Source organism: Eleginops maclovinus, chromosome 3 (assembly GCF_036324505.1).
Source record: "Eleginops maclovinus isolate JMC-PN-2008 ecotype Puerto Natales chromosome 3, JC_Emac_rtc_rv5, whole genome shotgun sequence".
NCBI lineage: Eukaryota > Metazoa > Chordata > Actinopteri > Perciformes > Eleginopidae > Eleginops > Eleginops maclovinus.
Genome location: NC_086351.1, coordinates 22,411,983 through 22,428,893, shown reverse-complemented (window position 1 = coordinate 22,428,893; position 16,911 = coordinate 22,411,983). Strand labels below are relative to the sequence as shown.

The following is a 16,911-nucleotide window of genomic DNA, read 5'->3' as shown; positions in this document are numbered from 1 at the left end:
TACACGCTTTGTTTGGGGAAGACCAAGCAACACTGTCCGTATGATATGTAGAAATTGCAGAATAAAACCAAAATACTTAAGGAATGTTTTTCTTATGGGCTGCAATTCAATAATAAGGTATTTGAGTGATATTAATTAACACATTATTGTGTTTTGCTTATCTCAAAACACAATAATGCAAAACTGACTTTCATTAAGGCTACAAACCATTACTTTATTAATTAAATACAAATTCTACCGCAAATAATGTGTTGTTGAGTAAATATGGAATGATGTTTCAGCAACCGTTTCTGTTTGACGTCAGAGCAGAATGCGGTTGGCGATGCTCTCGTGTTGCTTTCCAGTGTTCCTTGTAAGGACCTGAATGAATGTCTACAAATTGTCCCGCCGAAAAGCGCTTTTCATTTGAACAATAACAAGACAAATATTTTCTCTCGCTTTATTTTTTTCTGAAAAAGTCCAACTTGTGTTGGATTCAATGTTAAAATTGTAAAGGTCTTTTATGATTTGATTAATCTATTCAACATATGTGATGCATATCAACAGTGGAAATAATTTGTTTTGGTCCAGGGTATGACGGTTGTAAAAATGTCGACACTATTTTCCACCCCGTGAAGGCATCACCACAGCCCCAGTCGGCTGGAAGGATACACCGATCAGGCTGCCGCTGCCAGCTATGCATCTTTTTACACATGAACCCTGGGCATAGGCACCTTCTGAGTGCCACGGTCAACCCTTCGTCTTCTCTCATCATTCGTAACAAGCTTCTGTAGAGAGCACCCAAAGGACCCAGGATACCCGGTAGAGACCGGACCAGGGGCTTTATGTTTACTGAAGGGAAGCTGGAGAGGTAAGCTGAGCGAGTAACTTTAGCTTGCTACATGCTAAGTACTACGGATAGCTGTGTGATACCTGTGTACCTGTGTGGCCAGTCCCTTCTTCCACAGCTAGCTAAATATATTTTTGTATACATAACTTTGGCTTTGTGGTGAATAAAGGCGATCTTCTAACGTTAAAAAGCAGTCAACGTTAGTCACACAGTGAGCTACCGTTGATTAATCAATGCACAACGAGCTAGCCCATGTAACGTCAGGCTAACGTGTGCTACCGGCGGCCCGGGCCCGTCATGCAGCTGACTTCTACTAACGCTAGTCTATGAAACTCTGCTGGAAACAAATACCTGCCTGTACATTGGACAATTGGAAGCCTATGTTTGTAGTTTAGGAAAGTACAACGTGGTTAATTGCAGCAGCACGATACAGCAGGCAGGATTAATGAGCTAACGTTAGTGTGGCAGCCATTCTGTGAAAACATGACAGATGCATATGATCACAATAACATTACTCTGCTCAGTGAAAGGGAGGGTCTGCTGCATTCATATTATAATTAAAATCTTTCAGTGAGCTGAACATTAACATTTGGACTCCTTTTCAGTTTAATTGCCAGCTTTGCCTTTAAGTATGTAGTCATTGTTTATCGAAACTGTTGTCATTTCATTTCTTTTAGGAAGCTGGAGCCATGGCTTTTTCCCTCCACGTTCGATGAACTGAACTAAGCTGGATCCACACAACTCAGCCGACCTGACCCGGCCTAAAGGGGGGACTCTCCTCTCCCCATCCCCCTCTCCAACTATGGCAGGCTTCAAGCGAGGCTATGATGGCAAGATTGCTGGGCTATATGACCTGGACAAGACGCTGGGCCGTGGCCACTTTGCCGTGGTCAAGCTGGCACGCCATGTCTTCACTGGGGAGAAAGTGGCAGTGAAGGTGATCGACAAGACTAAGCTAGACACCGTTGCTACAGGCCACCTCTTCCAGGAAGTCCGCTGCATGAAGCTGGTCCAGCACCCCAACATTGTGCGCCTGTATGAAGTGATAGATACTCAGACTAAGCTTTACCTCATCTTGGAGCTAGGGGATGGTGGGGATATGTTTGACTACATCATGAAACATGAGGAAGGTCTGAATGAAGATCTTGCTAAGAAATATTTCGCCCAGATTGTCCATGCTATCTCCTACTGCCATCGGCTGCATGTGGTGCACAGGGATCTTAAGCCAGAGAACGTGGTGTTCTTTGAGAAGCAAGGGCTCGTCAAGCTCACCGACTTTGGATTCAGCAACAAGTTTCAACCGGGGAAAAAGCTGACGACCAGTTGTGGATCTCTGGCATACTCCGCCCCGGAAATACTGCTGGGTGATGAATACGATGCTCCAGCCGTAGGTATGCAAAAAATATAGGCTGATGAATGATGCAAAAGTGAAGTCAGTGTGTTATTTAGAAAATAATAATAGATGGGGTGCAGTACCACCAGACCGGATTGTTGAAGGGGCCCTATTAAGCTCAATTCAGGTTCGTATTTGTGCCTTTTACTTTGACATGTTTAAATTCTTTAATGTTCTTTATTATTCTAATACTGCTGGTGTTGCAACACCTCTGTCTGAAACCAGAGCCCATTCTGCTCTGATTGGTTAGCTGCCCGGCTCAGTTAAGAGGTGATCACGTTACTTAATGATGTCATTGTGTTGCGAAGGTAAACAAAGGGGTCCAATCCAGATGTTTCGTTACAGTGTGTGGGAGAGAAACTCCCTCTGGAGAGACCTTTGGATTTTAGCCTTTGCAGACCATTTACATGCAACGAAACCTACATAACACACTACAGGTAATGGAAACCCACCCCCCACAAAGTGCTTAATAGTATACTCTTTAACTAGTTTTTTGTGTAATCCCATTTTGTAGTCGTATGCGTCCACACAGAGACAGTCGTGGTTGTTTTTTATCTGTAATGATTCATAGCTTATTTGAAGTTGGATGGAGCAGACTTGTAATGTGTAGCACTAACAGCATGTCACTGTGTTAAAAAACAGGCTTCTGGCATTATCCAAGTCATATTGAAGCCAGCTTCAGCACAGTGGAGTAGTTAGCACCTGTTTGACACATTTTTGTCTGCTAGTTTGCTTCCAGAGCCTGACTACTACTTCTGTTGGCCATGCTTTGTTTTGTTTTTGATGGCCTACACGTCAAACAGCAAACATACGCCAGACCCCTGTGCAACAGCGTATGAGTTGGACTTGTTTTTTAAATCAAGCTGTGTGAAGCGCTATGATGCTAACAGACATTGACACTGGTCATTTTGCAGGCGGCCAGTGGCCGTGTACTACCAGCTCAGCTCTTTTAGCACTGATGTTTTATGGGTGTCCTGTTGCTCTAAATTAACTGGCTCATTGATTTTCTCTGGGGTTTGACAGAGTGCAGACAAACAGATTGTGTGTCCTTCCATACTGATATGATATCTACCGTATTGGTAGCTTAAATGATGGCCTAACATGGGACCAAGGTCCAGGTCTTGAATGGGACGATGAGGTGTGCCGAGTTGAGGTGGTTTCTCCGGCCCGTGTGGTGTTACTGCTGCACCAATATGTGTCTGGTAAATGAGTAGTAGTGATCAGAGGATTGTTAATACGCATAGAAAAAACCTTCAAAGGCTCTCAATTAGGTTTTATTTGCTTCCCCTTTTGTGGTTACACTTCTCGCCAACTTCTGAGGCACAGGCAATGAGGAAACTGTGTACGTACACACACACACACACACACACACACACACACACACACACACACACACACACACACACACACACCACCCAATTATACTAAGAACTTTTATTTGGTAAGAATAGTCCTGACAGTGCAGGAAGTAGTGCACTTGTCTATAATTGAGGAAAATCGTTGCGTCACCATAAGAAGGGACTGAAAGCTTAACTTAAATTTAGAGCTAAATGATGGAGGGAATTTCAGGAGACATGAGGAGGGTCTGAATGGACTGCTGGATGATGGGAAGTGTCACTGCTCCAGGGTCTCTTCCAGAAGTTTCTTATTTGTATTGACTTGTAGCATGAACCGTGACGTTTCTCATTCTTGTTGTAAATACAAGATAAGACTCTCCTCTATTATTCCATTACTTTACTCTATGTTTTCATAGTTTTGGTACCGTGTTAACACTATTGTGAATAACAAACCAACATTCTTAAAATTAGGATATTAAGTTGAAACAGTGGGTAAAAATTGCACAGTACTTGTGATGGTTCAAGTAGTTGCTAACACTTCAGATCTTCTTTTGGCTAGTCCCTCTGTTCTGTTATGGTCAGCATCGGAAAACAGGGATTCTTCTTGTACTATTTTTTAGTTCTGTGATGAGCCTTTTCCATTCTATGAATGTGTAGTCTGCCCTGCTTGTGCGAAGAGGCAGTCTGCCACCCTGCTCTCATTATATTTGATGGTCTCAGTCTGCACGCAGCTATCTATACTTATATGGAGCTGAGCATAGGGCTGCTGTAGAGCAGAGCTTTTCCTACTCGACCAGAAGTCTCCAGCCCAAGCGATGAGTTATAAAATGTGATATTTAAAACGGTAATAATGATCTTTTAAAATATAAATCTACATTTAAAAAGATCGTAGCGCATATGTTTCACAGTACACTGGACAGGGCATTCTGTTCATTAGCGCTAATGCTAATAGCACTGGTTATTATTCTCAATGTGTGTCGGAACAAGAAGCAAGGACACCGACTGAACATTTCGTTCATTTATTCTGTCAACACAGTATAACACATCACACAACTTATTAACTTATTTTTAACAATACCTAAACAAATGATAATTTAACAAAAAACTAAAGTGGAACTAAACATTTTTGTATTATTTAAATATAGCAAAAAACTAATGGAAGGAAAAAATGTTAATCAAAAATGAAAACAAGAAAAATGTAACATTAGCACAAATTTTGGTCAAACTAAATTCAAATTGTCCTAGCTTCTAATGTTACTACCTATGTTTATCATATAGATAAATAGATAAATATATATATACGTATATATGCTAGATTACTGTCAGAGTCGCGCTCATTCACTTCTGATTTTTTCCCTCCGATCCCAGTCTTCTTATATTATGAGAAAGGAACACATATTTGTCTGCGTTGTTGGGGCTTTAGAGTCCTGCTCACAATCAACCAGCTTTTGAGAAGATGCACGTGGATGTGGAAGGGATGGAGTGCGCGTGCATTGCCGCTCTGGAAAGCTTAGGGTACCCTTCCTCATTTATTTCCACCATGCTAGTGGTGTCGTTGTTTTGTCCCCCAAGTTAATCTTCATTTCACTGCTCCCTTCTCCTGCCTACTCTTCTTCACAAATAGCCATCAGCATGGATATCTCCTGCTGCTTTCCTTTCTTTCTTTTAGGATAGGCTACTAACATGCTTCAGCTCATCCGTCATCTCTGAGGTATGATAGGCCAATTTTTTGCCTGCAGAGTTATGCATGTCAACTTTTTTGGGTTTTGTTAACACACTCAAAATGATCCCTCACTTTGGAGTGCCTGCCCAACCTAATACACTCAAGGACCTGGCTCAGCTCCCGTATAAGTTTTAGGGTTTTTCTGGCCAAAACACAGACTGATAGACTAATCAGTATTGCTCGACTAAGACTTTTTAAATTGACAAACGTTAGATCAAATTAAGGGGAAGCTCTAGCAGGCCTAACACTATACTCTCTGCCAGGGAGCTGTCCTGAATGTGATGTTCTTATGCGCTGCTTGTACTTTTGGTTGTGCTGTGCAGCAGTTGTTGTGTTGAGAGAGCTCTCTGGTAATGTGTGTGCATCACAGAGCAATTTAGTGAAGGGTTGCACATGCTCTTGCGGGGTTTGTGATGTTCTGGCCAGAGCCATTAAATGCTGTGAGGATGAATGTGATGCCTCATGCTTGCAGCCCAGGCCACGGACAGGCTCACTTTTGGTTCTCTTATGGCCATCAGTAGGGAGTTTAGCCCTTTCTGTCTGCCAGGCTTTAAACAGATGTGTGTTCTTAGAGATATTAAAGTGAAAGAGTTAAGAGAAGAACATCTTCATAGCAATATTGATAACTACATACCAGGTCTTTCTGCATAAAATAAATCACAGTGGTAACAGGATAACTTCCATCAGTACTTTGATCACAGAAAGACTGAGGGGAGACTGGGTTTCTAGTATTAAGAAGTTCGACATGTTATGCCTTAGGCACTCTTTGATGATGGAAAACCTCTGACTTCCTGTTTACATATCTCTGTTGATGACTCGTATGAACATCTTTCCTGTACGTCCTGCAGAGATGTTTAGCAGCCCTCTGCGCCAGCACAGGAGAGCATCAGAAACTTGTCTTTCTCGTAATTACAGCACCTGCTTTGTGTGACCTGCTGCCAGTAAATGGGAAGAACAGTTAATCCCTCTATCATGTGGACCGGGCCAGGAGAGGATGATGGCGAGGCAGGATGCAGCCACCACACAGCTCTGGGCTGCTTTGATTAGAACTCACTCATCTGTTTTCCTCCACTGGGCCTTATTATCTGGTTCCATTCTCCTCCACAGGCGAGATGTTATAAACGCTGGGTACATTAGCTTCTAGTTTATCATTCCTTGGGTAGATGTACTTTGTCACTGCACTACATCCTGGTGAGATCTGCAAAAAAATCCAATTAAAGCAAAACTCCAAATTGTTATTATTACTATCTGTGGACATATGTTTCAGCGCTTCAAAGTTGTGCCTATTATATAAAGCACTTGGATGGGTCATATGGTCAGGGTCACAAAAAGCCTTCTATGGCCCAGCCTTGCTTTTGTAGGAAGGAAACAGAAGAGCTGGTAGAGTAATCAGAATATATCCCAGAGGCAAATGAGGTTTCATGACAGTTGCACCATATTACAAATGAATACATAATAATAATCAATAAAAGCATAGTGAATATAAAAATGTGCAATAAAAGGCCTTGTGGCGAATGAGACACAGGGTCTTCGGCAAAGTAACAATGCAGGACGTCCCAAACAGCGCAGGGACCCTCTCCTTGTCGGCACATTTTAGTGCCAGGGTTTTCTACACACATCGAGGTGTGCTCATACTATGTGTTGCATACCTCAGCATGTCAGACTGAAGGTGTGTTCATGGACAAACAGGTCCATCAGGGTTTCACTTATCACGCTTATCACCTGCTGTCCCTCTAAGTTAGTGCACAGTAGAAACTAGTCTTTAAAAAAGGCCTGTGGTGCTGGTTTGACAGTAATGGCCAATATTTAGCTTTATTTGCTTTTAGCTGACAGGTTGCTAACGGTTTGATTTTGTTAAATGTTATTGTATAGAGCTTGATCAGTCGTACACAATGCATTATTGAGCAGCTGTTTATTGGCTCAAACGTTTTGACTGAGAATTTAAACTCTACATGTCATTTTATGTAAATCCCATGAACATCAGGAGCATTCAGCCCGATGATATCCGTTCTTCTTTTATGTAGCGTTGTTCTTCAGTCACAAATTCTTGAACATGTCGAACAACAACGTCTGGGTGTCCGTACTAAGCAGACGCTTGTATCTCTTGCATGCATTTCCAGCATTAAAAAAAGCAGTAAAAGGCCACCTGATATGCCTGTGCATTACGGTGTGAGTGAAAGAGTGATTAAGAAAGCCAAGGAGGCACGCTGGCTGAGAGAGCAAATGGTAAGCTGTCAGCAAGTCCAAGCCTGAGACAGACAGACGGAGACAGATACTACGTATGGGGTGACCCGTGCCTCGGTCTCTGGATATGAGAACATGCACTTGATTTCACGATGGTGACGACATTACTAACAGGCAGATTAGATTAAATATTTGGACAAATAATCATTTTGTTTAGTATTTTGCTGTGTCTTTGCAAATATTGGGTTTTTCTTGTATTTTTAAGGTAGAAATTATTCATTTTAAATCACTCACGGCTCAAATATTTTCCTTCCATGACTTTATCTGAAAGTCAATTACAAAACCTGGGCCTGGTGGCATTTTCCAAGCATTGTTTGACATTACAGAAATGACTTTGTGTAATGTAGTCGTCCATAACTGGCCTCAAGGATAATTAAAAAAAAAGTAAAGGGCATGCTAGCAAAAAATTTAAATGTTAAGAATGATTTGAAATATAATACCACATTTACTTGATTGCCTCATGGAGCAGGATTGGAAACCAAGGGTCGGGCAGTTTGCTGTGATGTGTGATCACCCTGCTCCTGGCCTGCGTGGGTCCCAGTAGCGACCTCTGCAGTGGGGACTCATCACTTTGAAGCTGGGACAGTGCCAAATAGATTTCAGACTTGAACTGAAAGTTGTAATATGACTCTGGAGGTGCGATCCAGCCTTTGGATTTAACCTCGACACAGCTGGTTTTTATTCTCCAGGTTACCAAAAGTGATTTTTAAACGTCTATAAGAGACTCCAAACTCTCTCTTAGCCCTTCAGAATCATTCACATGGTGGTGGAAACAGTCTTTATGGTGGGAGGGAGATATAAGTGAGGTATGTGGTACTGAAAACATGATGTTTCGTACAGATAGGGTTGGGCACCGAAACGCGGTGCCAATAGGGCACCGGTTCCGACATAAGCGGTAGTAACGAGACCGAATAAGAACGAACATTTCGGTGCCTCATTTCGGTGCCAGACTTTTTTTTTATACTGCCCCCTGGTGTTCCGGCATCAACTTGAGGTTGTTGAACCTGACATCAGTGCCGCTACTCAGCACACTTGTTGATCAGAACTGAGTGAGAGGGTCAATAAAGATGCCGAAAGTAAAACGCTCCAAGGTTTGGCTTCATTTCACATCTAAGGATGCAGATTCTGCGACATGCAACACATGTCTTAAAGCAATAGCATGCAAGGGAGGTATCACTTCTAATTTAATGAAACATCTGACGGTGCATGGAGTTTATTTAAAAGCCGATCAATGCACCGTGTTTGATAAATTACGTGACTTCAACGGCAGCAGCTAGTGTCGGACAAATAGAAGAGAGTCCCAGGCAGGCCTCTCTATATTGGTTTATTGATTACTATATGTTACTTGTATTTATATTGTTTAAAGATTTAAGTTAATACTGTGTTCAATTTGGCCCTGGAAATAAAAGGGTATTGTTTTTGACAACGTGTGTTCGTTTTCGTTTTTTTAAGTACCGGTTCGAGAACCGTTTCGGCACCGGAACCGTTTCAAAAATACCGAGTAGGCACCGGTATCGGATAAAACCTAACCGATACCCAACCCTACCTACAGATACCATTTGGAATCAGGATTTTAAAAACTAAACCTTGGATAGGAGGCAGTAAACTCTCTTCTCTAATAATGTTTGTAAACTGCAAATCCGTATTGAAAGTAGAGTAACACCTGTGTGTAGCATTGCAGTGTTTACAGATAATTTGTAGTTGAATAAATGCTACACAATCCTATATTCGTCCCACAGAGGACAGCAAGTAAAGAGTACAACTGCTCAGGTTCACATGTCTAAAGCAACCTATTGAATGGGATGGGAGTTTGCTCCACAGTGAGCATCATTTTAATCTTAAGCCACTCTCCAACCATTTATTTACATGTTTCTTATTAACACAGATTTGTGTTTAAACATCTGGAAGTGCCTTGTAATAAAACGGTCAAATCATATTCAAGCTTTTTTTGTGAGTTGATATAAATGTAACTTGGCTCATGGTTTGCATAACTATCTTGGTGCTTGAATACTGTTGCCAATTTAGATTTCTTTTTAAGGCTCAGGAAGCTTTTATGACCTCCCTGCTTGAATAAGTACGTCCTGTGCTTTATGAGGTACAGGTTATTTTCCAAATAGAGAATAATGACAAACGCTCCCATCCTTTTGAGTCTTTTCTCAATGATATTCTGTGTAAAGCTGGATAAAGCCTGCTAGATACTGTGGATGTTGGTGTTCATTGCTAGCATCTCCATTAGACCAGTCAGGGTGAATATCTGGGTACCTTTTGATAAGCTACAGTTCCATGGCAATTGAGAAAAGTGAGTCTCCTGATGAGGACTGAGTCTTTTTTTAGGACAAAGCCGGAAGTGTAATACCATTTTAAGATGCAAGGGCCTTTATCATTTGGGCACCAAAAAAAAAGCCACAGTTTGAATCACTCCAAAGAGGAAATGGAGATCTGTTCCAGTTCCTTCCACACGGCCCCTTCAGGTTACCGGCTCTCTGGCTGCTGTCGTTTCAAGCTGCGCGGTGATTTGTCAGAGCAAATTGTATGAATACAGAGTAGAGGAGGATACGCTGCCAAGACAATCCCACAGTCGCTAATTAAAGCATCATGGTGTCGCTGTAATCGAGAGGAGGAGAGGATGCTCGGAAGAAGAGGTGTGTGTGTTTGAAAAGAGTACGACTAAAAAAAGTGGAACCTGGCAGCCACCACCATTTAAGAGCTGCTGACAGACTTTGGAGGAGTGGAGAAAAAATAATGAAAATAAGTGATTCAGGTTGAGTGCCTGTGGGGGCTGATGAGCTGCTGCCATTTACATAGCTTAAATTAGCCTAGTGGCTAGCAGATTTTTCCTTACTCATCTCTGCTACTCTTACTTTAATTCACGGCATCTCCTGACATCTCCAGAGAAGAGTTTCAGCCTGCATGCACACCTTTTCAGCCCAAGTTAGTTGAAACAGAATCATACAAGAATCAGAACATATATTGATAGAGAGAACTACTGGATCCACAGCTGGAAGCAGACTGTTGGGTATTTGAATCATGTCTCTGTGCTCCAAAGCCCCATCCTCGTTTACAGAAGTAAACAAAGGAGGTGTTTCAGGCGGGGGGGGGGATGTATGGAAGAGAACATGTTACCCTGTACACGCACAAAATCCTATAGAACACAGTACAGGAAAGGGAAACACAACAAAGCAGAATCATTCTTTTTAAAGTTATCTTAAACCCTTTGTTTAATTTTTACAGGCAGTGATTTATTCCGTGATCTCCGGTGCAGAATTCTAGCTTCTCTTGTTGGTAAACAGGAAGTCTAATTCTCAGCTGACAATGCTTTTGCGGATATCGGTTTGCAGAGCTGCCGTGTTATTGTGGTTACGTGTGTTTCCTTCTCTAAAGAGGCTGGGAGCGTTGCCATAGTAACATTGCTGCTGTGAGCGAGCCAGGTGTGAGGTGGTACGCCTGCCGTCCCTGGGGCTTTCTGCCTCTCCACACCTCACCATCTCTCTGGCTCCACTCACACTCAGATGCATGAAGGAGTAAACACACACACACACACACACACACACACACACACACACACACACACACACACACACACACACACACACACACAACCTGAGCACTACTACCAGCAGCTGTGGACCCCAGGGGCTCAGTTTGTAGGGACTTGTAATTGTAGAACATTTTCAGATGTTTGTATTTATGTAAATGATAAACATTTATAAATTATTTTTACTGGAACAATTAAGGCACTGAAATGCTGACATATTGTCATGTAGCATACATAAACTACTGTTTTGGTCCCCATATTGACTGAAAGGATGCTGCATACCAAACCAAATGTCCTGAATCCAACAGATCAAAACGAGTTCACGTACCCTAACAGCTGTTATATTGATAAACAACATTTTTCGTCAGAAAATGTCCAAATTTGGGATGACTCAAGTATAACTCTTCAAATCAAAGATTTTTGGTTTTTTTTTTAGCATGTACATTCAATTGAGATAATCCAAATAAAGATCCCAATGTTTTTATATTGTACAAAAAGAACTGTTCCAGAAAAAGCACAATGCTCTGGTCCTGTAATACAGCTCCGGAAACAATTGAGAGACCACTCCACATTTTCCTTAAATCTTTATCTCTACATGTATGGCAGCCATTCCAATGTCTGTTGAATTCCAACACAGAGAAAAATTGTAGTTTATAGAATACAATAATACCATATATATATATATATATATATATTTAACTCAAAGACATACCTGTAAATAATAAAACCAGAGAAAATGATAATGCTGAAGTGGTCCTTTAATTTGAACGCTGCTATATGTGTGTATGCTGTGATTGAGTGTTTGTTCGCTTCCCTCTGCCTCAGATATCTGGAGTCTCGGTGTGATCCTGTTCATGTTGGTATGCGGCCAGCCCCCTTTCCAGGAAGCCAACGACAGCGAGACGCTCACCATGATCATGGACTGTAAATACTCGGTACCAGCCCACGTGTCCAGCGCCTGCAAAGAGTGAGCGATCCATACACAGCCCTCACACACCGCCACCTCTTTTTAGTCACACTAGAATAAGACTCTGGGGCTTTCTCCCTTAGTATTGGCTGTCAGGCACACACTCTATCCTATTAGCAGCACAAAAGCCCTCTGAGGGTCCCACTTCACTCCTGCTGTTTCTGTAGTCCACATATGGAAAGGGCAGTTTGGAGGACAGCAAGTATATGAAGCTGACATGGCCTGCTGCTCCTTAGGCGACAGGAGAGGAGAGAGGAGAGGATAGAAGAGAAAAGGAGGATAGAAGAGGGGAGGATAGAATAGAAGAGGGGAGGATAGAAGAGAGGAGGAGAGGGTAGAAAAGAAGGAGAGAGGAGAGAAGAGAAAAGGAGAGGAGAGGATGAAGGAGAGGAGAGGATAGAAGAGGAGAGAGGATGGGAGAGAGAGGAGTTCCCAGGCCTTCTGTTTGCAGCACTAAAACGATTTGTCATTTACCTGGAGTACAGTAGAGCATCCTTCAAATGTATTTTTTATTTTTAATAAAGATAATGGACAGAGATTATTCAGTTATCATAACTTCTGCCTTACAGAGTCGGGCACCTAAACCTTAGCAGGATCCTCAACATTTTGAACATGATAAATCTCAGTCAGGTTGGAAACCAAAACTCTGTGATTCAACACAGTGGTTTGGAGTTCTCTGGAATAACGGGCCTGCCTATCAGGACAGCTTTGGAGCCCAGGTCTTACACAGCCCAGCAGACCAGTGAGCCAGCTCCACGTACAGTGGTGCAATGATGTGTTTTGGAAGGCCACCCTGGAAGTTAACATCGCAATGGGTTTCCCCAATTGGATTTAGGTATATTGCAGAAAATAAGCTTTGTAGCCACCATACATTTAAGATACTTCCCACGGTTTGTTCAGCAGGGTAATCTGCCTCTATATTAATACTAATGTGTGATTCTTGAAGCATAAATGCAATTGCCAGAAGTAAATTGCTAACGTTAGCCTATAAGCCAACCACAAGCTAAAGGTGGCTAATGTTCGGTGTGATGACGATTGCTAGTCACTGGTTGGCAACCACTGTTTTTATGACACATAGAAGCTTCAGACATTCATCAGTGGGGTAAATACTGACTTATTTTGTGTTGAACAATAACACCTGAACATCTCTTCATCTTGTGTTAATCACAGACCTAATTTCAGTAACCACAGAAGCGTTCAAAAATAGGTAACAGGAAGTGGTAGAAAGCTAAGTTTTAGGACTCGTTTCTGCACCACTCTTTTATGCATGCCTGTAAGTACGCTGTCATTGTGCTACTTTCTTTGCTCCTTACACTCTGTGGTACATTTTCAAGCAGGAGATAGACCTGAAGATTATTCAAGAAATACCAGAAATTATGTCTCTACTATTAACGTATTGTCTACATTATCCCTGAGTATCACACCATTTCATTAGCTCACTCAGAACCTGTTGTCCAGACTTACTGTACCATAAAGTTCGTCCAGTAGCAGAAAGTACATCTCTTTGGAGATAAGAAGCCACTGTTCCTTCCCATCTAAGGGAAAACAAGTGGATTTCACGGGTATAAGAAAACCATTGGATCCACTCATGTCGTAAAGGCCAATTCTTATCTCCTCTCTCTCCCTGCACGTTGTTTATTTTTAGACACAGGAAATAAATGTATTTCCAAGGAGGGATGTGAATAGATTGAAGTGCTAAGCTGAAGCAGCTGTGGGCCATCTGCTGGGCTCAGACCGTGTCCACAGCTCATGTTTTTACCATGTCAGTCACGGCTCCACTCTACATACGGTTTCCAAAACAGCCTCTGCTGATGCTGCACCGTTCCTGTGAAGAGTGAAGGATTATGGGGGAAAAACTCAGGTCTCTTAACATTTGTAATTTAGTAATCCAGACAGAATCAATCACTCCCAGATGCTAGGTGTGGATCTGATCATGAGACGAATCAGAATCAGGTGGTGCTGTGGTGCAGGAATGAGTCCTAAAACTACTTCTTGTTGCCTTGTTTTGAAGTCAAAGGGTTTTGATTGTGTTTGTAGTGTGATGTCGGGAAAAAAAGGTTGTATAAAGACAAGCTTTCCACATTTATATAATACATCAGTAATTAACAAAACAAAACATTTGCATCTACACCCGCTTTAGAAATGTGACATGGGAGCATCCTTAATTACAATACATTCAAGGAATCCATTATTAAAGCTTCAACGCCATATCAACATACTTCTTAGCAGTGTTTGTACCATCCCTAATTAATCTAAAGGGATGTGTGTTTTGCTCCCCTCCCTGCCTCAGCCAACATCGCCACACTGATTCAGCTCTTGTATTTGTGACGTATGACCTGTGTCTTTGAGACAATCCCAACCCAACGATCCTGTAGTTTCCTTCATTTCCTGTTTCTTAATTCTCAGGTGCTTCACTGCCTGCTGTTTCAACTGTTAGAGTAGAGAAACTAATACCCCTGACTATTTTAATGCTAATTTCCCCTCGCTTTTCCATTACCATTCACCTGTCGACCATTCTGAATGCATCTGAACAACAACAATAACTAATAATAATCTTTGTGCATCCACAGCATGATCTAGCATATGCCTTTAAGTTATAGACATGCAGTTCAATAACACATCATAGTCCAAACCATTTATTGCATTTAGTTTCTACATTAGAACAGAGTGGGTGAAGGTTAATTGATAACGATGTTGCAACTGACCACGTTCATGAGCGTGAAGTTATTACAGCATCTCGATGTGCTGTATAGATTTTAGTTAGTGAGTAAAGTTTAGCCCAACTCAAGGCCTTCAATCAGTTGTTCAGTTATAAATCCAACTGAGTGATTCCTCTTTTTGTGCCATATTCTCCCAATTTGAATTCATATCAAATCACTCATTTTATATAGTTTACTGTAGTTTTGATTTTAACTCCAAATATCTTCAAACTAAAATTCCATCAAGCAAACTGCAGGAACAATTAAACGGTGGTGGACCAAGAGGGGTGTGCATTTGACACCTAGTAACATGGGTTTCCAGTTCTCTTGGAGTCACTACTCTGGTTTACTTGGTACGCAACATTGAAGTACAGCTGTCTTGCACTGCCAGCATCACCGACGGCCCGACAAAGACATCCCAATGACAACAACCAATCATTTTACAGGATTTGTGTCTTTTGATTCAGAAAAAATGTAATCTTATCCCTTTTCTCCCCCCTTATGACCTTCAGTCTGATAGACCGCATGCTTCAGAGGGACCCCAAGCACCGGGCCTCACTGGAGGAGATCGAGGGCCACGCCTGGCTGCAGGGGGTCGACCCGTCCCCAGCCACCAAGTTCAACACTCCCCTGGTGTCCCACAAGAACTTGTCGGAGGAGGAGCACAACAGCATCATCCAGCGCATGGTGCTGGGAGACATCGCCGACCGAGAGGCCATCGTGGAGTGAGTTGTGCTGTCTGTGAATGTAACATTGGATCCCTTGGATAGCAATGCTGCGTAACATTGCCGGCATTAATCTCACACTACTTATTTAAGGGAGTTAATAATGCACTACCTATCAGTGGTTCAGTCCCCCCCCCCTGCAAGTCAACGTGTCCTAGATCCTCGGTGAAGACACCATTTGTAACCATTTGTTTGTTGTTTCAGCGCCCTGGAGACCAACAAATACAACCACATCACAGCCACGTACTACCTGCTGGCAGAGAGGATCCTGCGGGAGAAGCAGGAGAAGGAGGTGCAGACCCGCTCCTCCAGCCCCAGCAACACCAAGGCCCACTTCAGGTACACCATGGGAAAACTGCTTTTATTTAAGGGGCTGAGTAGAGAGGAGCTGAAGTCATCATCATGCCTTTACTAGGCATACTAAAAAATAGACTTAGACTACTAAAAAAATGTATTTATAGTCCGAACATGGCAATGAGGGTTTCATATTCTGAGAGCCAAGACTTTGTTTGTTTAAAGTGTATGAGTCTGTGTTTATCTAGACATAAGCCATAGCGACCTCGACTGATTTTTGCTATCCTCTTAATATTGCCGGCTGCTTTTTTGTGGCTTTTCTTAGTCAGGTTAGACACTTGGCTTTGAGTTAGTTTTTGAAGTGTCACCCTAAGCTTAACTTCTTCTTCCTCTGCACAGCCATGAAGAACATATACCAGCTTGTCTCCATTCAGCACAAAAATGTATTCTGTCCCATCTCTCTTTGAACTGCTACATTTATTTGACATTTTGATACCATTCCCCCATCACTCGGCTGTAGTGCTGCCGCTGGAAATGACTGATATTTTTTTGTTGTCATATTAATTCTACTATTTACAATATTAGTACAGACAATTTATGAATCCGACAAACAAACAAAATGAGTAGAAGCTGGAGGACAGAAAGCATAGTTTATACAGAAAGTAGCCGTCACGTTAGTCATCCAGCTGCAGGATAAAGAAAAATAGATAAATCACTAATTAAATACACACAAATAAACAAAATGATATATACACATACACATACACATGCACCCAGTTTCCAGAGTGAAAGGAAAATAACAAGGTAAAAAATAAATTCCTACAAGTCCATGTTCAGATAACAAGACAAAATCCTCTTTTTATATAAACTGATAATGATGATAATAGCCATCACATTATAATTACTATAATCATCATTTCCATTATCATTGTCATATATCAGTATCATTCTTTTAAGATAAACAAAAGCACAATCACAACAAAATATTGAAACGCTTCAGTGCGCAGGTCACAGAAACGTCCTTGAACTGCTGGATTAGTGTTCTGCTGGTCCCTTAATCTCAACACATGCTCTGTAATATAACAGCGTAGTGAAGCCAGTGCTACATTTGGAACCAATGAAAGACAAAGAACATACTTTTTATTGAGAGATCTTTTATTTCATG

The 16,911-nt window shown here is 41.8% G+C and overlaps 1 protein-coding gene across 1 annotated transcript in view; it reads left to right on the top strand.

The window, feature by feature from the left end:
• The first annotated feature begins 372 nt into the window (after nt 1-372).
• snrka (SNF related kinase a) overlaps nt 373-16,911 on the top strand; it is a 23,389-nt gene continuing 6,850 nt past the window's right edge. Inside the window, exons 1-5 of the mRNA XM_063879601.1 lie at nt 373-850; nt 1,507-2,220; nt 11,887-12,028; nt 15,240-15,452; nt 15,657-15,791. Coding sequence (XP_063735671.1) covers nt 1,632-2,220; nt 11,887-12,028; nt 15,240-15,452; nt 15,657-15,791 — 1,079 coding nt within the window. The 5' untranslated portion in view covers nt 373-850; nt 1,507-1,631. The remainder of the gene's footprint in view (nt 851-1,506; nt 2,221-11,886; nt 12,029-15,239; nt 15,453-15,656; nt 15,792-16,911) is intronic.